Source organism: Thunnus maccoyii, chromosome 5, assembly GCF_910596095.1.
Source record: "Thunnus maccoyii chromosome 5, fThuMac1.1, whole genome shotgun sequence".
NCBI classification, from domain to species: Eukaryota; Metazoa; Chordata; class Actinopteri; order Scombriformes; family Scombridae; genus Thunnus; species Thunnus maccoyii.
The window spans coordinates 9,087,669-9,104,779 of record NC_056537.1 but is presented as its reverse complement, the minus strand read 5'-3'; the positions used below and the strand labels follow the sequence as shown (position 1 = coordinate 9,104,779).

At 39.1% G+C, this 17,111-nt stretch overlaps 1 protein-coding gene across 1 annotated transcript; it reads left to right on the top strand.

Annotated features, from left to right (window-relative positions):
* Nucleotides 1-1,251: 1,251 nt before the first annotated feature.
* ireb2 (iron-responsive element binding protein 2) lies at nucleotides 1,252-14,731 on the top strand. Its single transcript, XM_042411325.1, has 22 exons — nucleotides 1,252-1,562; nucleotides 4,040-4,126; nucleotides 4,385-4,550; nucleotides 4,800-4,937; nucleotides 5,088-5,315; nucleotides 5,726-5,795; nucleotides 6,148-6,331; nucleotides 6,569-6,708; nucleotides 6,948-7,119; nucleotides 7,370-7,470; nucleotides 7,686-7,802; nucleotides 8,013-8,172; nucleotides 9,131-9,266; nucleotides 10,128-10,212; nucleotides 10,310-10,466; nucleotides 10,967-11,091; nucleotides 11,222-11,326; nucleotides 11,454-11,596; nucleotides 12,356-12,503; nucleotides 12,796-12,918; nucleotides 13,069-13,254; nucleotides 13,972-14,731. Exons 1-22 carry the CDS (start codon nucleotides 1,538-1,540, stop codon nucleotides 14,080-14,082), a joined length of 2,907 nt encoding a protein of 968 aa, XP_042267259.1. The 5' UTR covers nucleotides 1,252-1,537; the 3' UTR covers nucleotides 14,083-14,731.
* The last annotated feature ends 2,380 nt before the right edge of the window (nucleotides 14,732-17,111 follow it).

Sequence of the window (17,111 nt, the reverse complement as noted above, 5' to 3'; positions counted from 1 at the left end):
ATCAATCCATGCATTCCTATCGGCAATTTACAATGTGGCTTGTCTTGTTGAGGCACTGACTCATTATTTTTTATTTCATTTATTTCTTTATTGTTAATCTTATTTCTTATTTCTCATAACTCCAAATACCTATTTTTTAAGTGTGGATAACAAGATGATGCTTTCAGACAGGTATCAATAGGCTATAACTGCAAATCTAACTTTAGACACTTTAAGATTTAATTGAATATGGAATTAGATATGTTAAAAACAAGAAAGCTGTGAAATATTATTATGTTATATATGTTATGTATATGCTCATAATGTATCGTTTTTTTTATACTCTCTGTGGTTATATCCCTGGTATGATCAGTTTTATATGCACATATGTTGTATGTAGTAATGTTCTGTTAATAAAGAGAGAAAAAAAATCATAGGTACCTAACTGGTCTATATTAAATAGAGTGTCCAGAAACATAAGTGATCATATCCTTTGTGCAAAGCAAGATGATTTCCAAAGGTAAGTGCCTTCATGCATAGCCTTATGATTGATTTTGTGTTTTTACATACTTTACTTAAAAAAATAGGCTAATTGTTTACTTATCGTCATACAATGCCAGTATCATTGTTTTAATCATAATTAATATATTTGCATTTAATATATCAATCAATACAGACAATGAAAATAAGTTATTATAAATATAAAATATGAAATATCTACATAAAAGCTTTTTTTTTCATCTCATTGTCTTCATCAGCAGATGGAGTTTGCTCCATTGTAACCACAGATGTGGTTATGATCTCCCCCTCATATATCTTTTTTTTTTTTAATTATTTTTTTAAAATATCAACCAAAACAAACTTCAATTTCATCACAATCCAAGTGTTAAACACTGTAAATGGAAATTACAATAAAGTCTGAAAGGAAATACAAAATAGAGAGGACAATTAAAAATACAGAAATTAAAATACAGTAAATGGAAAAACAGGGTTTCAAAAATGTAGTTATAATAACTAATTGTGCATATACTCTTCTTGATATGACACTTTAGAGAGTTTATAAAATGTGTAAAATCATGAAAGAAATGATAAAACATTGGTAATCTTTCAGAAAAATATTTGTGAATGAACTTTTATTTTTTCCCATTATTACCCAACATATACCTGATAGTCTGGAATTGCGGTCAGGTGATGACAACTAAGCAAACTGGTGATAACTGTGTGATGCGACTGTGAAATTTAACTTTTACGCTCATCATTATTGTTAGTAGCAGTGGTAGTGTCGTCACTGAGCAAAATGACAAAAATGGTCGCTAAGCAAGGCTTGAGTTCTAGAACGCTTCAATCATTTCATGCAAGATTAACCGTCATTCAGTTTAGGACGTCCATTAACGATAAAACTGCTACAATGTTGCCGTTTTTAATGCTTTAATTCTCATGTTGTTATGTGGTTGCTGCGAGTGGGCGTGGCTCCAGATCTTCGCGCCCCGATTGGCCGACTCGGTGTCGCTCGCCACTGTGATCGTGAGAACGGGTCGTGTTGATTTCAGAAGTCATCATGGCGCTCACTTCCCCAGTCAAAGGTAAAGAGGTGTCTTGTGCTAACCATACCTTGCACGCCGTCATCCAGTCAGCCTTTCATCCTTAAGAGCAGCTATCGATTGAAAAAAGACGTCCTTTCCCTGAAAATATCTGTTGTTTGCTTTTAGTTAGCGTTACATAAAAGTCTACCGTCAGACAGTTAGACATATAAAAGCTAACATCAGCTAGCTTGGTTACTCCAACTGAAGCAAGTGCTTTGAAATTAGCTAATGCCGCAAACCAGACTCTGAAAGTCCTAACTCTAACCATACTCCAACCGACTAAGCTTATATTTTGTGTTTAATTACCTTGTTGTTGCTTATCTCCTCAAGACATGCAGCTGGTAGCGCGATAAGTAGCTAGTTAGCGAATGTGCTTAATGATAAGGACCAGTGTTAGCAACTTGAGCCTTAGCTAGCTTTGTAGCTGTCTTCCATATTCTGTCACCAAGGCGAATGAAGAGATGATTTAATGTTATGTGTCATCACCACTAATGAATTTCGCACCAAATCAGCATGTTATTACAAAGTGTGACTTCACAGTTGGCTATATTAATCGTAGGGACAGTGAACAATAAGACAATGATTGCTTTTGCCTTCAAAGCCTCGTTATCTGTCGAAAGTGACATTATACGCCACCATCACAAATACATTGTTTGGCAAATCAAACACTCAAATGCTGTGTAGTATTGAGTCAGTTTTGTAATAATTTTCCCATTAGTAATAACCGATTTTTAGCTGCTTTATTAGTGAAAACAGGTTTTGATAAAGAATGATCTATTTAGGATTTCACTAGTGCATTTTTGTTTCACTAATTTAAAATGATATATATGTGGCATTAAATATTTTCTATTCGGCTTGCTTTGCATTTGATAATGTTTTTTAATTTTTTCATACAGTTATTTAAAGTAGGTAATTCTACTCACTGACTAGCCTCTCAGTAATGCAGGACACTGTGAGGTTGGGTTGTTGTTATTTAAAACATGAGGAAACATGGGAGTGATCTGCAAGGTTCCTGTGAATTATTTGACAAAAATTCTCCAGGAAATGTGAAATGTAGCATTTGACAAGGTTGAAGGCATGAGAGTGTTTGCTTTGAATGTTAATTGTGCCAAATGAATGTAGCACAAGCTTTTAATCTGTCTTCTTGTGCTCATTATGCTCCTGAATATGTTGCAGTTTAGACAACAGCAGGAACACTGTTCATATATCGGTGCTTAACTGTGATGAAAAGCTTTGTTTCAAAGCTGGTTTATGTCTGCTTTGATATATAGAGCTGAATAACAGTATTTTGTTTATTTGCTGCCTCCTCCTTGCTGCAGTGCCCCGCCACTGTTGAAAGTGTTTAAAGGAAATACTGCAGATGAAGAAGATATGAAACCCTCTGCCTGTCATTCATGTTGGTTAACTATCAGATTTTTAGGAATTAGGCTAAACCAGTTTCATGTTTTCATGTTGAGAGCCCTGATTTTCACCTTCGCACCTTCTTCCCTTTTTGTATTTATTCAGTTTTAAGATTTGGGAAACCAAAACAACAGTGCATGCTTTATTTTAAAGCTAATATATGATATATATTTGGTTTAGTCCAGCGTCTTCTACGCAGTGTCAGTTTCATTATAAATACAAGAGTGTTGCTTTTAAATCCAGTAACTCGAGAGCCAAAGTTACAGCCTGATGTCCTGTTGAGAGATCGGTCAGTCATGCCAAGACTTACATTGTCCAAAGAGGATCAGCACTTGCTTATATATTTTTTTTTTTACCCAAAGTCTCTCAGAGTAATTGAATCTACATTTAACAGCCACAACCTGAATTAACCAGCATTCATCTTGTAGCCCAAACCTAGTGTCTTTTGAGTGTGTACTGTCTTGAAGTAAAAATCTCAGACAATGCACACAGTCTCACAACCAAAATATATTCTGCAGAGCTGCAACAATCTTTTTTGAAAAACCTTTATGGTTCAGGTAACCACATCCTGGCTGGGTACTTAATACTTAAAGACCACAAAGGAAGAAATGAGACCCGAGCGATGTTTTTCATCTCTCTTTTCTCTGCGCTTTCATTCTGCGACAATCATTTTTATATTTTACAAGAAACGTATTCACACTACACTTCAAATTTTCGCTGTTCTGGAAACCACCTGCTCAGCTACTAATAAACACTAATACCACATGGTATGTAATAAGCCAATTGTATGGATGCACTATTTGCACAAACAATACAGAGAAATGTAAGCCTCCTGCCAGCTTATTAGAGAGGCTTGTCCCTGCCTGAACTTCCTTGTTTCGAGGAAATCCCCATCTGTAAATGTTAGAAAGATAGTTTGCTATTTGTTTATATGACTGGGCTGAATTTTTTTTAACCCTCACAGAGTAAAAAAACAAACAGATTTGAGGTGATGACATCTGGAAATTTCCTTGAGTTGTAACACACAGGCTGGAATTGTAGCTGTATATTGATAAATGTTTGTTTCCCCTTGGCAGAGCACCCATATAGCCATCTAATCGACACACTATCAGATGGCAAGATCAAGTTCTTCAATCCACAGAAATTAAATGATCCAAGATATGGTGAGTCAAGTCCTTGTGACCTAAGATCTTTTTAGATCTTTATCATGTACCACTTATTTTACTCTGATCTGCAAGTTATAGTGTTTTAAGTAGTTGGACATTGTACGGTATAAATCTGTCAGCGTGTTGCCTTGACAGTCATGTAACAAGGACAGCAAACAGTTGATGAACAATTAAATTTAATAACACGCTGTTTACTGTGGGAAATTAAATGCCGCCTCCTCCTTTTTTTTTTTTTTTTTTGTTTGCTTTGTGTAGATAAGCTGCCTTTGTCCATCCGTGTCTTACTGGAGGCAGCAATACGTAAATGCGATGGCTTTTACACAAAAGAGGAACACGTCCAGAACATTATGGATTGGCAGCAGCAGCAGGATAAAGCCGAGGTGCCGTTCTCTCCAGCACGAGTCCTTTTGCAGGACTTCACGTGAGTTTCACAGCGTTTTTATGTCAACACCGGTCCTCCAATGTTATAAAACATTTCTGACAAGCAACATCAGTCAGTTTCTTCCGTGATCTGTGTCTTCGTGTTAGCAGGATCTTTCTTCGTGCTCTTTTAAAATAAACATGTCATGATTATTTCAAGACATGCAAATCAAAATCAGCTTTAGGTTTGACAAGTTCCTGAAGGAAGGTTAGATTGAATCATTTTTCCTCTTGTGTGTTGCTTTGACAGTGGTATTCCTGCCATGGTGGATCTGGCAGCCATGAGGGACGCTGTGGCCAAACATGGCGTGGACCCCGACCTGGTCAACCCTAAATGCCCCACAGACCTCATTGTAGACCACTCACTACAAATTGATTACAGCAAATGGTATGTTTGTAGTTATATTTTCCTGACATGTATTGACAACATAGCAGTAGTCACATATTTTGTCCGTCTTTAGTTCAGCAATAACACTGACCTACTTGATTCATTTTGCAATATAACCTTTTTTTTTTAACATTTCATTTTGGTCCACAGTGCCATACAGAATACTCCGAACCCCGGTGGAGGGGACGGCTCTTCCCGCCCGACACCCTCCAGGCCTCCTCAACTCAGAGGAGGCTCGCACTGCGGAGGCCAGCGGAGCTCCTGTAGTAAAGCTGCCTGCAACGACCCTCCAGCGTCCCCGGGTCGACCTCCAGCCTCTGTCCAGCAGATAGAGAACACACCTCTCCTCTGCCCTTTCCACCTGCAGCCTGTCTCTGAGTACGTTTTGAAGAAGGCAGGGCTGTTGATGTATGGATGTGATTTAATCCACATAGTAGTGAAACAAGTACATTAATTCTCAAACTTTATGGAATGCAGGCAGTTTTGCATTTCTGACATTTTGTTTGTTAATTAAAAGTTTGTGCTGTACAGTGTTGCAGATATCACTAATTATATTCTGACTAAATGATTCAATGATACAGCTTTTTGAAATTTCAGATTTTTTTGTTCGTCAAAGATGCATTAAAATTTGATGAATCACTTCGAAACCAATGACACAAATCACTTCTTTATTTCATCCCTTTCAAAAGAGGCCACAAACAAGTCAAATGACTTGACATATTTTTACTGATTGACACACAAAGTTCCTTTTCGGCATGTTTACTGTCGATTTGTTCTTTTTTCTGCAGACATGAAACAGCTCTGAAGAATCAGGAAATGGAGCTGATCAGAAACAAAGAGAGGCTTCAGTTCTTTAAGGTACAAGAGAGAGCACTTCTGTTTTTATTACATCATATCAGATAATGGAAGGGAGATAAATGTCTAATGATGTGTGGGAAAAGGGGAAATTTCAGTCTTTAATGCAGTGTTTAATACACATAATGTATTTCACACTTTTATAGCAGTGGGAACTAGTTTTTATTATTCAATCTGCCAGATGTTGTTACAACTGAGAACCAACCAAAAAAATATTCTGTAGCTCTCAGTGAAAAGTCAAGTAACTTTGCATCTGTCTTTAAAGAACAATACAAAACTGTATTTGTACCTTTTTAATAGACCAAACAGTTATTTTGTTTCTAACTTGCTATTTTCCTGTCTGTCTATCAAACAGTGGTGTTCAAAAGCATTCAAGAATGTGAACGTCGTTCCCCCGGATGTTGGCGCAGTCCACCAGGTGAATCTGGAGTATCTGTCTAGAGTGATCCAGCTCAGCGAAGGTTACATCTACCCCGACAGTGTGGTGGGAACCGATTCACACACCACCATGATCAACGGCCTGGGCATCCTGGGCTGGGGTAAATAATTTTCAAACTTCATAGTTATTCGTACGAGGTGTGACGAGAGATAAATAGGGATAGGAAGGGGAAAAAAGCAAAAACAGAGAACAGAACTCACTCTACCAGAACTACACAAACCAGCCAGAACTGGTTATTTATGCAAGTTATGACAGTTTCCTTCACTCTGCAGCACAAACATATCTGTTATTTAAAGATTTATTTAAGATTTTTTTTTTTTTTTGCCTTCTCCACCAGGTGTTGGGGGAATTGAGTCAGAAGCCGTGATGCTGGGCCAGCCAGTGTCTCTGACTCTTCCTCAGGTGGTGGGCTGTAAACTTGTGGGCTCCATCAACCCTCTGGCCACCTCCATAGACATCGTCCTCGGCATCACCAAGGTAACACTGCTCTGCTCTCCTGCATGCCTTATTAGGAACTAGTTTCTTTACATGTGAACTTGCGGGAGACAGAATATACACATCACCATCATCAGAACAAATAAAAAGTAACTTGATAAGGATTCATCGCAAACTACAAGAATCTAATGTGAAACTAACATCTATACATGTGGTATTAAAATGTATTTACAGAAAATACTATTACTGTGTACTAATGTATGTCGTATGTGATTTTCCAGCACTTGCGGCAAGCTGGGATCGCTGGAAAGTTTGTAGAGTTTTTTGGACCCGGTGTGTCCCAGCTGTCAGCTCCTGACCGAACCACCATCGCCAACATGTGCCCCGAGTACAACGCAACTGTCAGCTTCTTCCCCGTCGACCACATCGCACTTAAGCACTTTAAAAAGACAAGTGAGTCAGCGCCACTGTTAATTAAGAGTTTTTGCTTCACAGTTGCAAAATGGTACAGTGAATTATCCAGTCCATTAAGGGTTTTTTTTTGGATGTATTTCTTACTGAGCAGCTTACATTTTCACCCTGAACTCACTGGGGTTTTGCTACCATATGTTCCTCTGTTCAGAAATAGTAGTTATAATTGTTACTGTTGTCTCACAGCATTATTTGGCATCCAAGTACTAACGTGTCATAATTTTCCTTCCAGACTTTACCCAGGAAAAACTTGAATTACTGGAGTCTTACATGAAGGCTGTAAAACTTTTCCGAAGCTATGAAGACACTTCAGAAGACCCCCAGTACTCTGAGGTAACGTGTCTTCTCTTCAGCAGTGTCTCTGTGGACTCAAAGCTGCAATCTACAATAGATTTAGATGAATATTTATTTATGATAAGTGTGTTTAAGTTATTTAGACATTTTTCCTTAATTAAGAAGGTAGAAGAGATGGTGAATCGACACTCCCGATTAGATTTTTTGAAGAATCTTGAAGATTTAACATAATCATCATATTTGTTTTTGTGCAGGTGATTGAAATCAACCTGAGCTCCATGGTGCCACAAGTGAGCGGACCGAAGAGGCCTCAGGACAGAGTGGCAGTCAGCAACATGAAAGAAGATTTCCAGTGTTGTCTCGATGAGAAGGTAACGCACAAAAAACACACCTTAAAACTTTCATATTAACATCTACTTCTTCACTCTGCCAGTCCTCAGACTAATAAGTGTGATTTAGGTCAGCGTCAGATTAATAGTGACGTTCAAGGTTATTATTAACATCTCTTTGTTATCTGATAGTTGAGTGTTATGTAATAACATGTGTTAATTAACTCCTTTTTCTCTTTGGTCTAATCTTAGGTGAGCTTCAAAGGCTTCCATATCTCTAAGGAGAAGCAGGAGACTCGGGTTCCTTTCCTGCACTGTGGTCAGGAGTACCAGCTGGCCCACGGCTCGGTGGTCATTGCTGCCGTGATCAGTTGCACCAACAACTGCAACCCGTCTGTCATGCTGACTGCAGGTAAAGGACTGAGTCACTGGGCAGAGCAGAGAACTCAATAACCCCAAATTATGATCAGACTTCCTCTAAAAATATTTCTGAATCCCATCTGTAGATAAATATTCTTGGCTGTAAGCTTAACAAGTTTGTGAATGCAGGGCAGGAATTATTCCACGGTCAAACGTCCAGTGCCATGGATGCCCTGGAGTGTGGCCGTAATGCCCCTTCTAAAATTAACTACCCACACGGCCAGTTTGGCATGCCCTGTTCTGAACTGGCCGTTGTGCCCTTAAAAGAAAGTCGTCAATTTCCTCATTTAAAACTACATGCAGTTTGTTTCCCAGTGTCTCCATCATCACGCTGGGCATCAACAGTAGCTCAAGATTTCTTGCACTACATCAAATATATGTGTAATATTAACATAAACATTAACAGCTAACCGGCTAGCTAACATTAGCTAACAATTATGTGATAAGCACAAGCAGCTAAACACTGTATGGTTTAAGTATTAATACACGTTGTATTTCAAAGTTTACCAGGCACACACTCTCCTGCCAGGCTCTTGGAAGTGGTCGAAATGATTTTCCCCGGTGGTTTGCTTTTATGAGACTGCCTGTTTGTCTTGAACTCATTAATATCTGTGACAGTGGTATTTGGCAGCTTGACATATTCCATTTCTGCAGCAAAGACGTCAGAAGACACTTTGAACTTGTTTTCACTCGTCATGCATTTATTTCCTCTGTTTCAGAAAAACATGTCACACAAGTCTTCATAAACTCCTGAAGATCAAACTTGACTGTAGGGGCAACATAGCTTATATTATGTAGTTGGTTTTTTGTGATGTGGCAGGACCAGATTCTAGTTCATGTATCTTGACATGTGTTTTTTTTTATTGCACAAGACACCGAATGTTCAACACTTCTTCTTTATGATAGTAGATAGATCATAGAACGTAACTATGTTTGTCGCCTTGTTGCAGGTCTACTGGCCAAAAAGGCTGTGGAGGCGGGGCTTGTTGTCAAGCCTTACATTCGGACCAGCCTGGCTCCTGGAAGTGGAATGGTCACTCACTACCTCAATACGAGTGGAGTCCTGCCTTACTTTAACCAGCTAGGGTACGCTTGTGTACACAGTGACGCACAAACACACACAAATACTCCTGTAACTCCAAGGCAATGACCTGAGATGAACCTGTATTTGAAGTTCTGAATGGGTGCAAGCTACACTTAACTGTTAACTGTGGGTGTAACACTGCTCGACTTTGGTATGAAAGGGCTACGCATTTCTATAATAACTATCAGATTACTAGAGTTTAATATAGATTTATTGTTATCCTACTGTAGATACTCAAAAAGTCTTTGAACTGGGGCTGTAACTTAACATTATCTTCATTACCGATTAATCTCTAGAACTTTTTTCTCGATAAATTAATTCGCTGTCTGGTCTATAAAATGTTTGAAAATAGTGAAAAATGTTGATCACTGTTTACCAAAACCCAAGATGACATCCTCAAATGTCTTCTTTGTCTCGACCAGCAGTCCACAACCCAAAGATATTTAGTTTATTATCATAGAAGACCAAATAAACCAGAAAATATTGACCAGAAATATTAATTTGAGAAGCTGGAAAAACAGAATTTTGACATTTTTTCTTTGATGAATCGATTATCAAAATCGATTCATTAACTAATCTTTACAGCTATACTTTGAACATGAGTTTTTGAATGTAATCATTGCCTGAGCTTTTCTTATGAATACAGTTCCATGTTTTAATAGGGGGGTGTTTGCGGCTACAGATGCAGAGCAGGGTGTTGTGTCATCAGCAGTGATTAAGGACTTACTTGTGATAATATTTATGTCTGAAAAAGTAAAACACAGCTGGATATGTGTTAATGATCCTGCGTCATACACAGGGATTGGATGTCACACACAGACACAAAAGAAGTTTGACTAATTTAGTTCTTTTACACCGAACAGGTTTGAGGTGATAGGTTACGGCTGTGCCACCTGTGTAGGGAACACGGCACCTTTACCAGAAGCTGTCGTAGATGCAATCAAACAGGTAAGATTTTCATAATACATTCAGCCATCTTTGTAAAATGTTAAATACATTTTTGCACCTCTCACAGTGAATTTCTGATCATATACTTTTATTTAAGGGGGATCTGGTGGCCTGCGGTGTGTTGTCTGGCAACAGGCACTTCGAAGGTCGCCTATGTGACTGCGTGCGTGCCAACTACCTGGCCTCCCCTCCTCTGGTGGTGGCGTATGCTATTGCGGGCACTGTGGGAATCGACTTTGAGAAAGATCCTTTAGGTGAGGAAAACACACATCAGCGGCTCTTTAAAGCTGCTCCTCTGAAACCTGAGGTTCATCAGGGGATTCGAGGAGTTTAGCTGATGACAGCGAATGATCATTTAGTGATTCACTGTTGTGTGCAGATGTGTGTCAGCTGTGGAATAGGTGAAAAAATGAGCAATTGGATTATGAGGTTTAAACTATTTTACCTGGTAGTGATAAGGTTTTGAATTAAATACTGTGTATAAGAAGTTGATCCTGTTTTTGTTTAATCTTCTTTATTTCTTCTCTGTATAAAACTTGTATTACGTCTCTTGTCAGCTCATTTCATTAAAGATGTCAGTGTTTTTACATCTGAATGTGTTAAGAAGTCAAAAATCCCATTACTTAGACAACTAATTTTGAAAACTTTGCTCTTGAAAATGCAACGCAGACTGAACAGATGTTGAAAGAAAGAGCCGTGTTTCATTGTTTGATATTCTTCGTGTTAACTTTGGGCTTCCCGTTTGCTTGAGCAGGTGTGACATCAGAAGGGAAGGAGCTCTACCTTCGTGATATCTGGCCGTCCAGGGAAGAGGTCCAACAGACTGAAGAGGAGACAGTCATCTCCTCCGTCTTTAAGGATCTCAGGGGAAGGATGGAGGTGAGGAGATGATCTTCACTAACTTCCTTCTCCTTTCTTACCCTTTCTTTTATTTTTTCATGTCTACCATCTGTTTCACTCAAGTCAAGTGATTATAAATGGTTCTTCCTCCCACTGTGCTCTCTTCCAGAAAGGGAACTCATTTTGGAACAACATTGACTATCCAGATTCTGTAGTTTTCCCCTGGGATCACAAGTCCACGTACATCCGCTCACCATCTTTCTTCAGCAAATTAGTAAGTCCTCATGCATGTGGACAAAGACAGATCTCCTGATTTAACTGCTGTTGTCAGTGAAACAATAAAGACATCAGCAGTTTATATTATAAACGCCTTCTCTGCCTCTGCTTTTCTTCTTTCTCAGAGTAAAGATGTTCCACCTCCTCAGTCGATAGAGAACGCTCATGCCTTACTGTTCCTCGGAGACAAAGTGACTACAGATCACATCTCACCGGCGGGGAGCATTGCCAGGGTCAGCGCCGCTGCCAAATACCTGCTGAGCAAACGGTCAGTTTCCCTACTCAGACGCCAGGAAGACCAGTTTTCACTAACTTCATTAGTGCTCATTGTACTTCGTTTGGAGTTCCTATTTACAGATGTGGAAGATGTTGAAATTTGGGGTTTTCCACCACTGTGGAATGCTAGTCACAAGTTTGTTTCACTCCTTTAATGAGTAGGTCACCGCAGATGTTTGAATAATCTCCTGACATGCGTTTTGTTTATATGTGCTGAGCACATCTTGCTCAATACTTTTAGCTGGAAGTCTTCTCATTACTTGGCAACAGCCTCTCCTAAAGTACTGATGTAACATTTGTTGTGAGGTTTGAGAAGATAATGCCAATACAAATTGGGTCTAAAATATGAATAAGCAGTTGTTCATTTTGTTCATGAGAAGTATATATAAATTATTAATTGAGGACCATTTCTCTGTAACAAAAACAAAATGATAACTAAATTAAATCAACCTTTTGTAAACCAAAATTATGACAATGCACAATTCAACAATCAACAAATAAGCAATGAAGAGACACTAAATTGTCATAGAAGGTAAACAGAACCAATTGTCTTAGCTAATCTTGCAATAGATGAGAACATCCGTAACCATGGTGAAGGTGACACACACCAAAGATAAAACTGCAGTATCCTTATGAACAAAAAATGATACATATTCATCACAGCTTTGTGGTGTTACTGGACACTGTGCTGTTGTTTATCACTGAACAAATTCAAATGTATTTACATTTTACTTTGAATATTTTCCCACAGCCTGACGCCAAGGGAGTTTAACTCGTACGGCGCTCGCAGGGGGAACGACGCAGTCATGACCAGAGGCACGTTCGCCAGCATCAAGCTCCAAAATAGATTCATCGGCAAAACAGGCCCTAAGACTTTGCACATTCCTTCAGGCCAGACAGTAAGTGGAAACTTCATCAGACCACTAACCTTGAAGTGCATCAGTCAGAGACACCATTGGCATAGATTCTGTGTTGTTTTCTGAGTTTTTTTTACGTAACAGCCAATACAAACAGAAATCCTGAACAAGCTGGCTGTTAGAGTGGTCAGACTTGGGACCTTTGAGCTGAAGCGTCCGTGTCTGTCTAGCAATAGTCAGTTGCTACAGGTTTGAACCAGACTAGCTGGTTTGTTATTGTTACCATGTCAAACCTGCTGCAAATAACATGTCCTCTTCCTGTCTGTCTGATCAGCTGGATGTCTTTGAGGCAGCTGAACGCTATCAGAGAGACGGCATTCCCCTCATCATCCTGGCAGGCAAAGACTACGGCTCTGGAAACTCCAGAGACTGGGTAGCCAAAGGACCATACCTGCTGGTAAACTACAGTACACACTAACCAGTCAACAACTGTCATTTTCCTTGGTTAACATAGTACATTAGATTAGTTTAGCCATAAACTTTCTGCTCATCAGATTTCCTTTGTCCTCAAAATAATTGTCTTTCCATGCACCTCGACGGTCGACAGGGGGTACGTGCAGTCATCGCTGAGAGCTTTGAGAAGCTGCACAAGACCCAGCTGGTGGGCATGGGCATCATGCCGCTTCAGTTCCTGCCCGGCCAGACCGCTGACTCGCTGGAGCTCAACGGGAAGGAGAGGTTCACCATCACCACGCCCAGCAGCCTGAGTCCGAGGCAGCAGCTCACTGTCAAGGTAGGCAGTAATCAATGAACAGCTGTGATGACTGTTACACACAGCTCGGATGTGTTCAAACTGGCTGAAACCTGTCTTGTTGTTTTATTAGAAAACCTTGGAAAGCACCCCCCCCCCCCCCTCAATTCAAATAATTTAAAGTCCTCAACAATCCTTAATATCCAATATTTAGCTAAATTAAAGCTGCATTGTTAGACTTTTGGCCACTAGGGGGCAGAAAAAACACTTCCTTTTAGATATTATTTCACTTAGAAAGCCATTGTGGGTAACATGTGTGCAGCAACAGTTGCTTACTTACTACATACTGACCAGACACAGAGCAACATTATCATCCCATTAGAATATAAATCGACTATTCACCTTTTAGCCCGGTTATAGTTTCTATCAACTCCTGAGAAAAGTATCTGATTCTTTAGTCTCTAGATGTTCCAGTTTCTTTACCAGCTAATCATTAACTTCTACTGTCTGCTGATTGGTGCTGAACAGGTAGTGTACAGTTGGTTTATCAGAGCTTTATTGCGGAAATCATCTGCATGCTACTGGAAACAGGAGCGACTAGAACACTTAAACTGAATTACACGTTAAATGTGCTGTGAAACCAAAACAGTGCCCTAAAAGAGGCTATAAAGCTTTGGCAGAACAGGTGATTTGGGTGATAATTCTTTGTAGTTTTGGAGAACAGTGTCATAAGGGATTTGTTTCTGTGTTCTCTTTCAGACCAGCCAAGGAAAGTCCTTCTCCGTCACTGCACTGTTTGACACCGAGATGGACGTTATCTTTTTCCAGCACGGAGGGCTCCTTAGATATGTCGCTCGGACTTTGCTCTGAAACAGCCAGCAGCTGGGTCCCAAACCTACTGAATGTGCATTAGGTTCATGAAGGGCAGCCCTCGTCATTTCACCAGTTTGTGTTCAACATTGACGAAAAAGCGGCTCATTTGAAGCGACAGAAAGGCTGGTGCTTTGTCAGTTTGAGCTGGATTTGATGGAGTCATGAGACAGTTTGAAGCAGTTTGGTTGCTTTTCCATCAATACACTCAGCTGTTCCTGCGTTTCCAACAGCAAAGTTTGTTCTCACAAGAGACTCAAAACAAGCCCGGGGTGTCCGAGAAGACATTAGTACATCAGTTTTTGTCTTTTATTGCTGGAAACAAGAACTGCGGAGTAGTGAGGGGACATTTGTTTCATCATTCAAAAGTAGGTGAGCCAGAAGACATGAACCCTCTCTGCTTTTGTCATCGTTTAACTCAAAAACAGTCCTGCCTAGAGAGGCTAAGATGGTGCTACGGTACTTTAGCATAGCATATTGTATTTTCAGGGTGCGACTGTATAGCCTTTTTTCCCAACATTCAAGTCAAGTAAAATATGAATTTAAAAAAATTCAGAATTGAAATTGATGTCAGGTACCCATATTTGTTATTGAGGTCAAAAAATTGTTAATTCTGTTAATATTTCTTTAATTAAACATTTTAATCAAGTTCCCTTTATGCAAAAAGTACAGTTGCCTCCTAACGTGTACACAATCATTTGGAATCAGGTGAAATTCCTCTTTCTGACGTTACTTGTATCACTGAGCTTCCTGCATGAACATGGCTCCTACTAAAACTGACAGTCGTCAACATCACCTTAACAGTAAATTATAAAAAGCTTTTCAACATAAAAAAAATGAATTAACACCCATGCACAAAGCAGCAGATGCCTCTAAAGGTTTGATTTGAAATAATAACTATTTGAAATATAATTACTATTTGTATCCAAAGTATAACAAAATATTATCAAAGTGCAAAATATACATTTAAAATGTTTTCTTTGTCAACTTAAGTGGTGCTGAAGTAAAAAGGTAGTTATTATAATGTTGCTGGCTATAGTTACACTTGTGATTTTGATCTTTTTCCACAACACACAGCCAGCAGTGTTCAGCATCATTCAGCGTGCAAGCCCATGTAACGTATTACAATTACAGGATAATTGTAATTATTGTTTTGAATTGAGCAAGAGTGTGTTTTACTGCTAATTTGTAACAGGAAGAATGTGTTACTTTTCTCAAATGTTACATCATCTTGCTTTTAAAGAAAAGTTTGTCATTTTGGGAAAGTAGCTTATCTACTTTCTGGTTGAGGGTTAGAAGAGAAGATTAACTGTCCGGGTTCACAGTTTTTCAAATCTGTCTTAAAACAATATTCAGGTGACCAAATGAACATTGAAATAGGGTTTTCTTTCTGTAATCATTCCTCCTGTTCATACTGACCATTAGAAGATCACTTCATAATGCACTTACAATGTAAGTGATGCAAAAATGTATTTAAAAGTTTAACTGAAACTAATATGAAGTGCAAAAGTTCCTCTTTTTGTGGTGGGAGTATACTTCCACCGCAGCTTAATGGGGAAACACAAAGACTAAAAAGACTGTAAATGTGGCAGATATCCACTTGATATGACTAACTCAGACTGCTGAAGCCTAAATAAGCTACAGAGAAACTTTTAACTGCATTTTGCACAAAATGACTGTGTGGGCACACTTTGGATTTTGGCCCCCATCACTTACACTGAAATCACATTTGAAGGGGATCTTTTAGTAGCCAGTATGAACAGGAGGAATGATTACAGCGAGGAAAACCTCTTTCAGTGTTTATATGGACACCTGACTGTTGTTTTAAGAAAGACTTGAAAAACTTTAAACCTGTTCTTTAATATCAAGCTACAGCCAGCAGACAGTTAGTTTAGCTTAGCTTAGCATTAAGACTGGAAACGGGGGGAAACTGCTAGCCTGGCTCTTTCCAGATAGTCCACCTACTAACGGCCGACAAATTAACGCGCTCTATCTTGTTGCCCGGCAACCAGCAGAGAAATGTCCTGGTCAAGAAAAAGTTCGGCACATAACCCCGTAAAACCGCAACTGTTACACTTCGGTTTTTGTACGAATTAAACGAGATATAACGTGTTAATTAGTGAGCTTTATAGCTGCTTGTAGATGAATTTTGTTACCTTTGACTGAGCCTGGCTAGCTGTCTCTCCCCGTTTCCAGTTTCTGTGCTAAGGTAAGTTAAGCTAACCAGCTGCTAAATAAGTGTATTTCCCAATTATTGATGTTTTTCTTTGACAACTGAACACCTGGTCCTGTCTGCTCATGTGATGTGGTGAAAAAAGCTGTATTGGAGTGACAAGTGTAATCATGGTGCTTCATCTCTTTGGTGCTTCTCATGCCAGTGTGCATCCACACAGCGATATTTTTTTTCCCCTAGGACGGCGAGGTCATGACCCGCCCTACTCTGCCTGTGATTGGCTTACCGTGATATTTTAACCCTGACTCTAACCAATCTCTCTCATGATGCTTAAACCTAACTAATGAAGGCAATGAGTACTAGCCAATCAGAGGCAGAGTAGGGCGGGTCATGACTTCGCCATCCTAGGAAAGAAAATTGGTGACCTTACATGGGATCAGTACATTTCACTTCTAGCTTATTAAATATTGCAAAAAACCTCCTTGCATGAGCATCCACCTTAGTGAGAAATGACTGATATTCAATTCTTTTATCATAATGAGCTAGATTGCAGTTTGAACTGACTTAATTGTAAGTGAATGGATACTGGCCCTGCCTATAATACAGGTATTATTAAATGTCTCATTCATCATAAAGCATATATATTGAGGTACTGGCCTTGTCAGCAGAAACCAGTCTGAAAACATTCTTCTTTTTGTGTCAGCTCTGTATGATTTAATTTATGTGCATGTTCTAGCCATTTTCACTCAGTAAAGAGTATTTTGGTGGATAATAGCACCTTCTGAAATCATCCATCCAGTGCAACATGTCACATTATCTAGAATATGGATTGGAGCCTTTTATGCATAAATATATA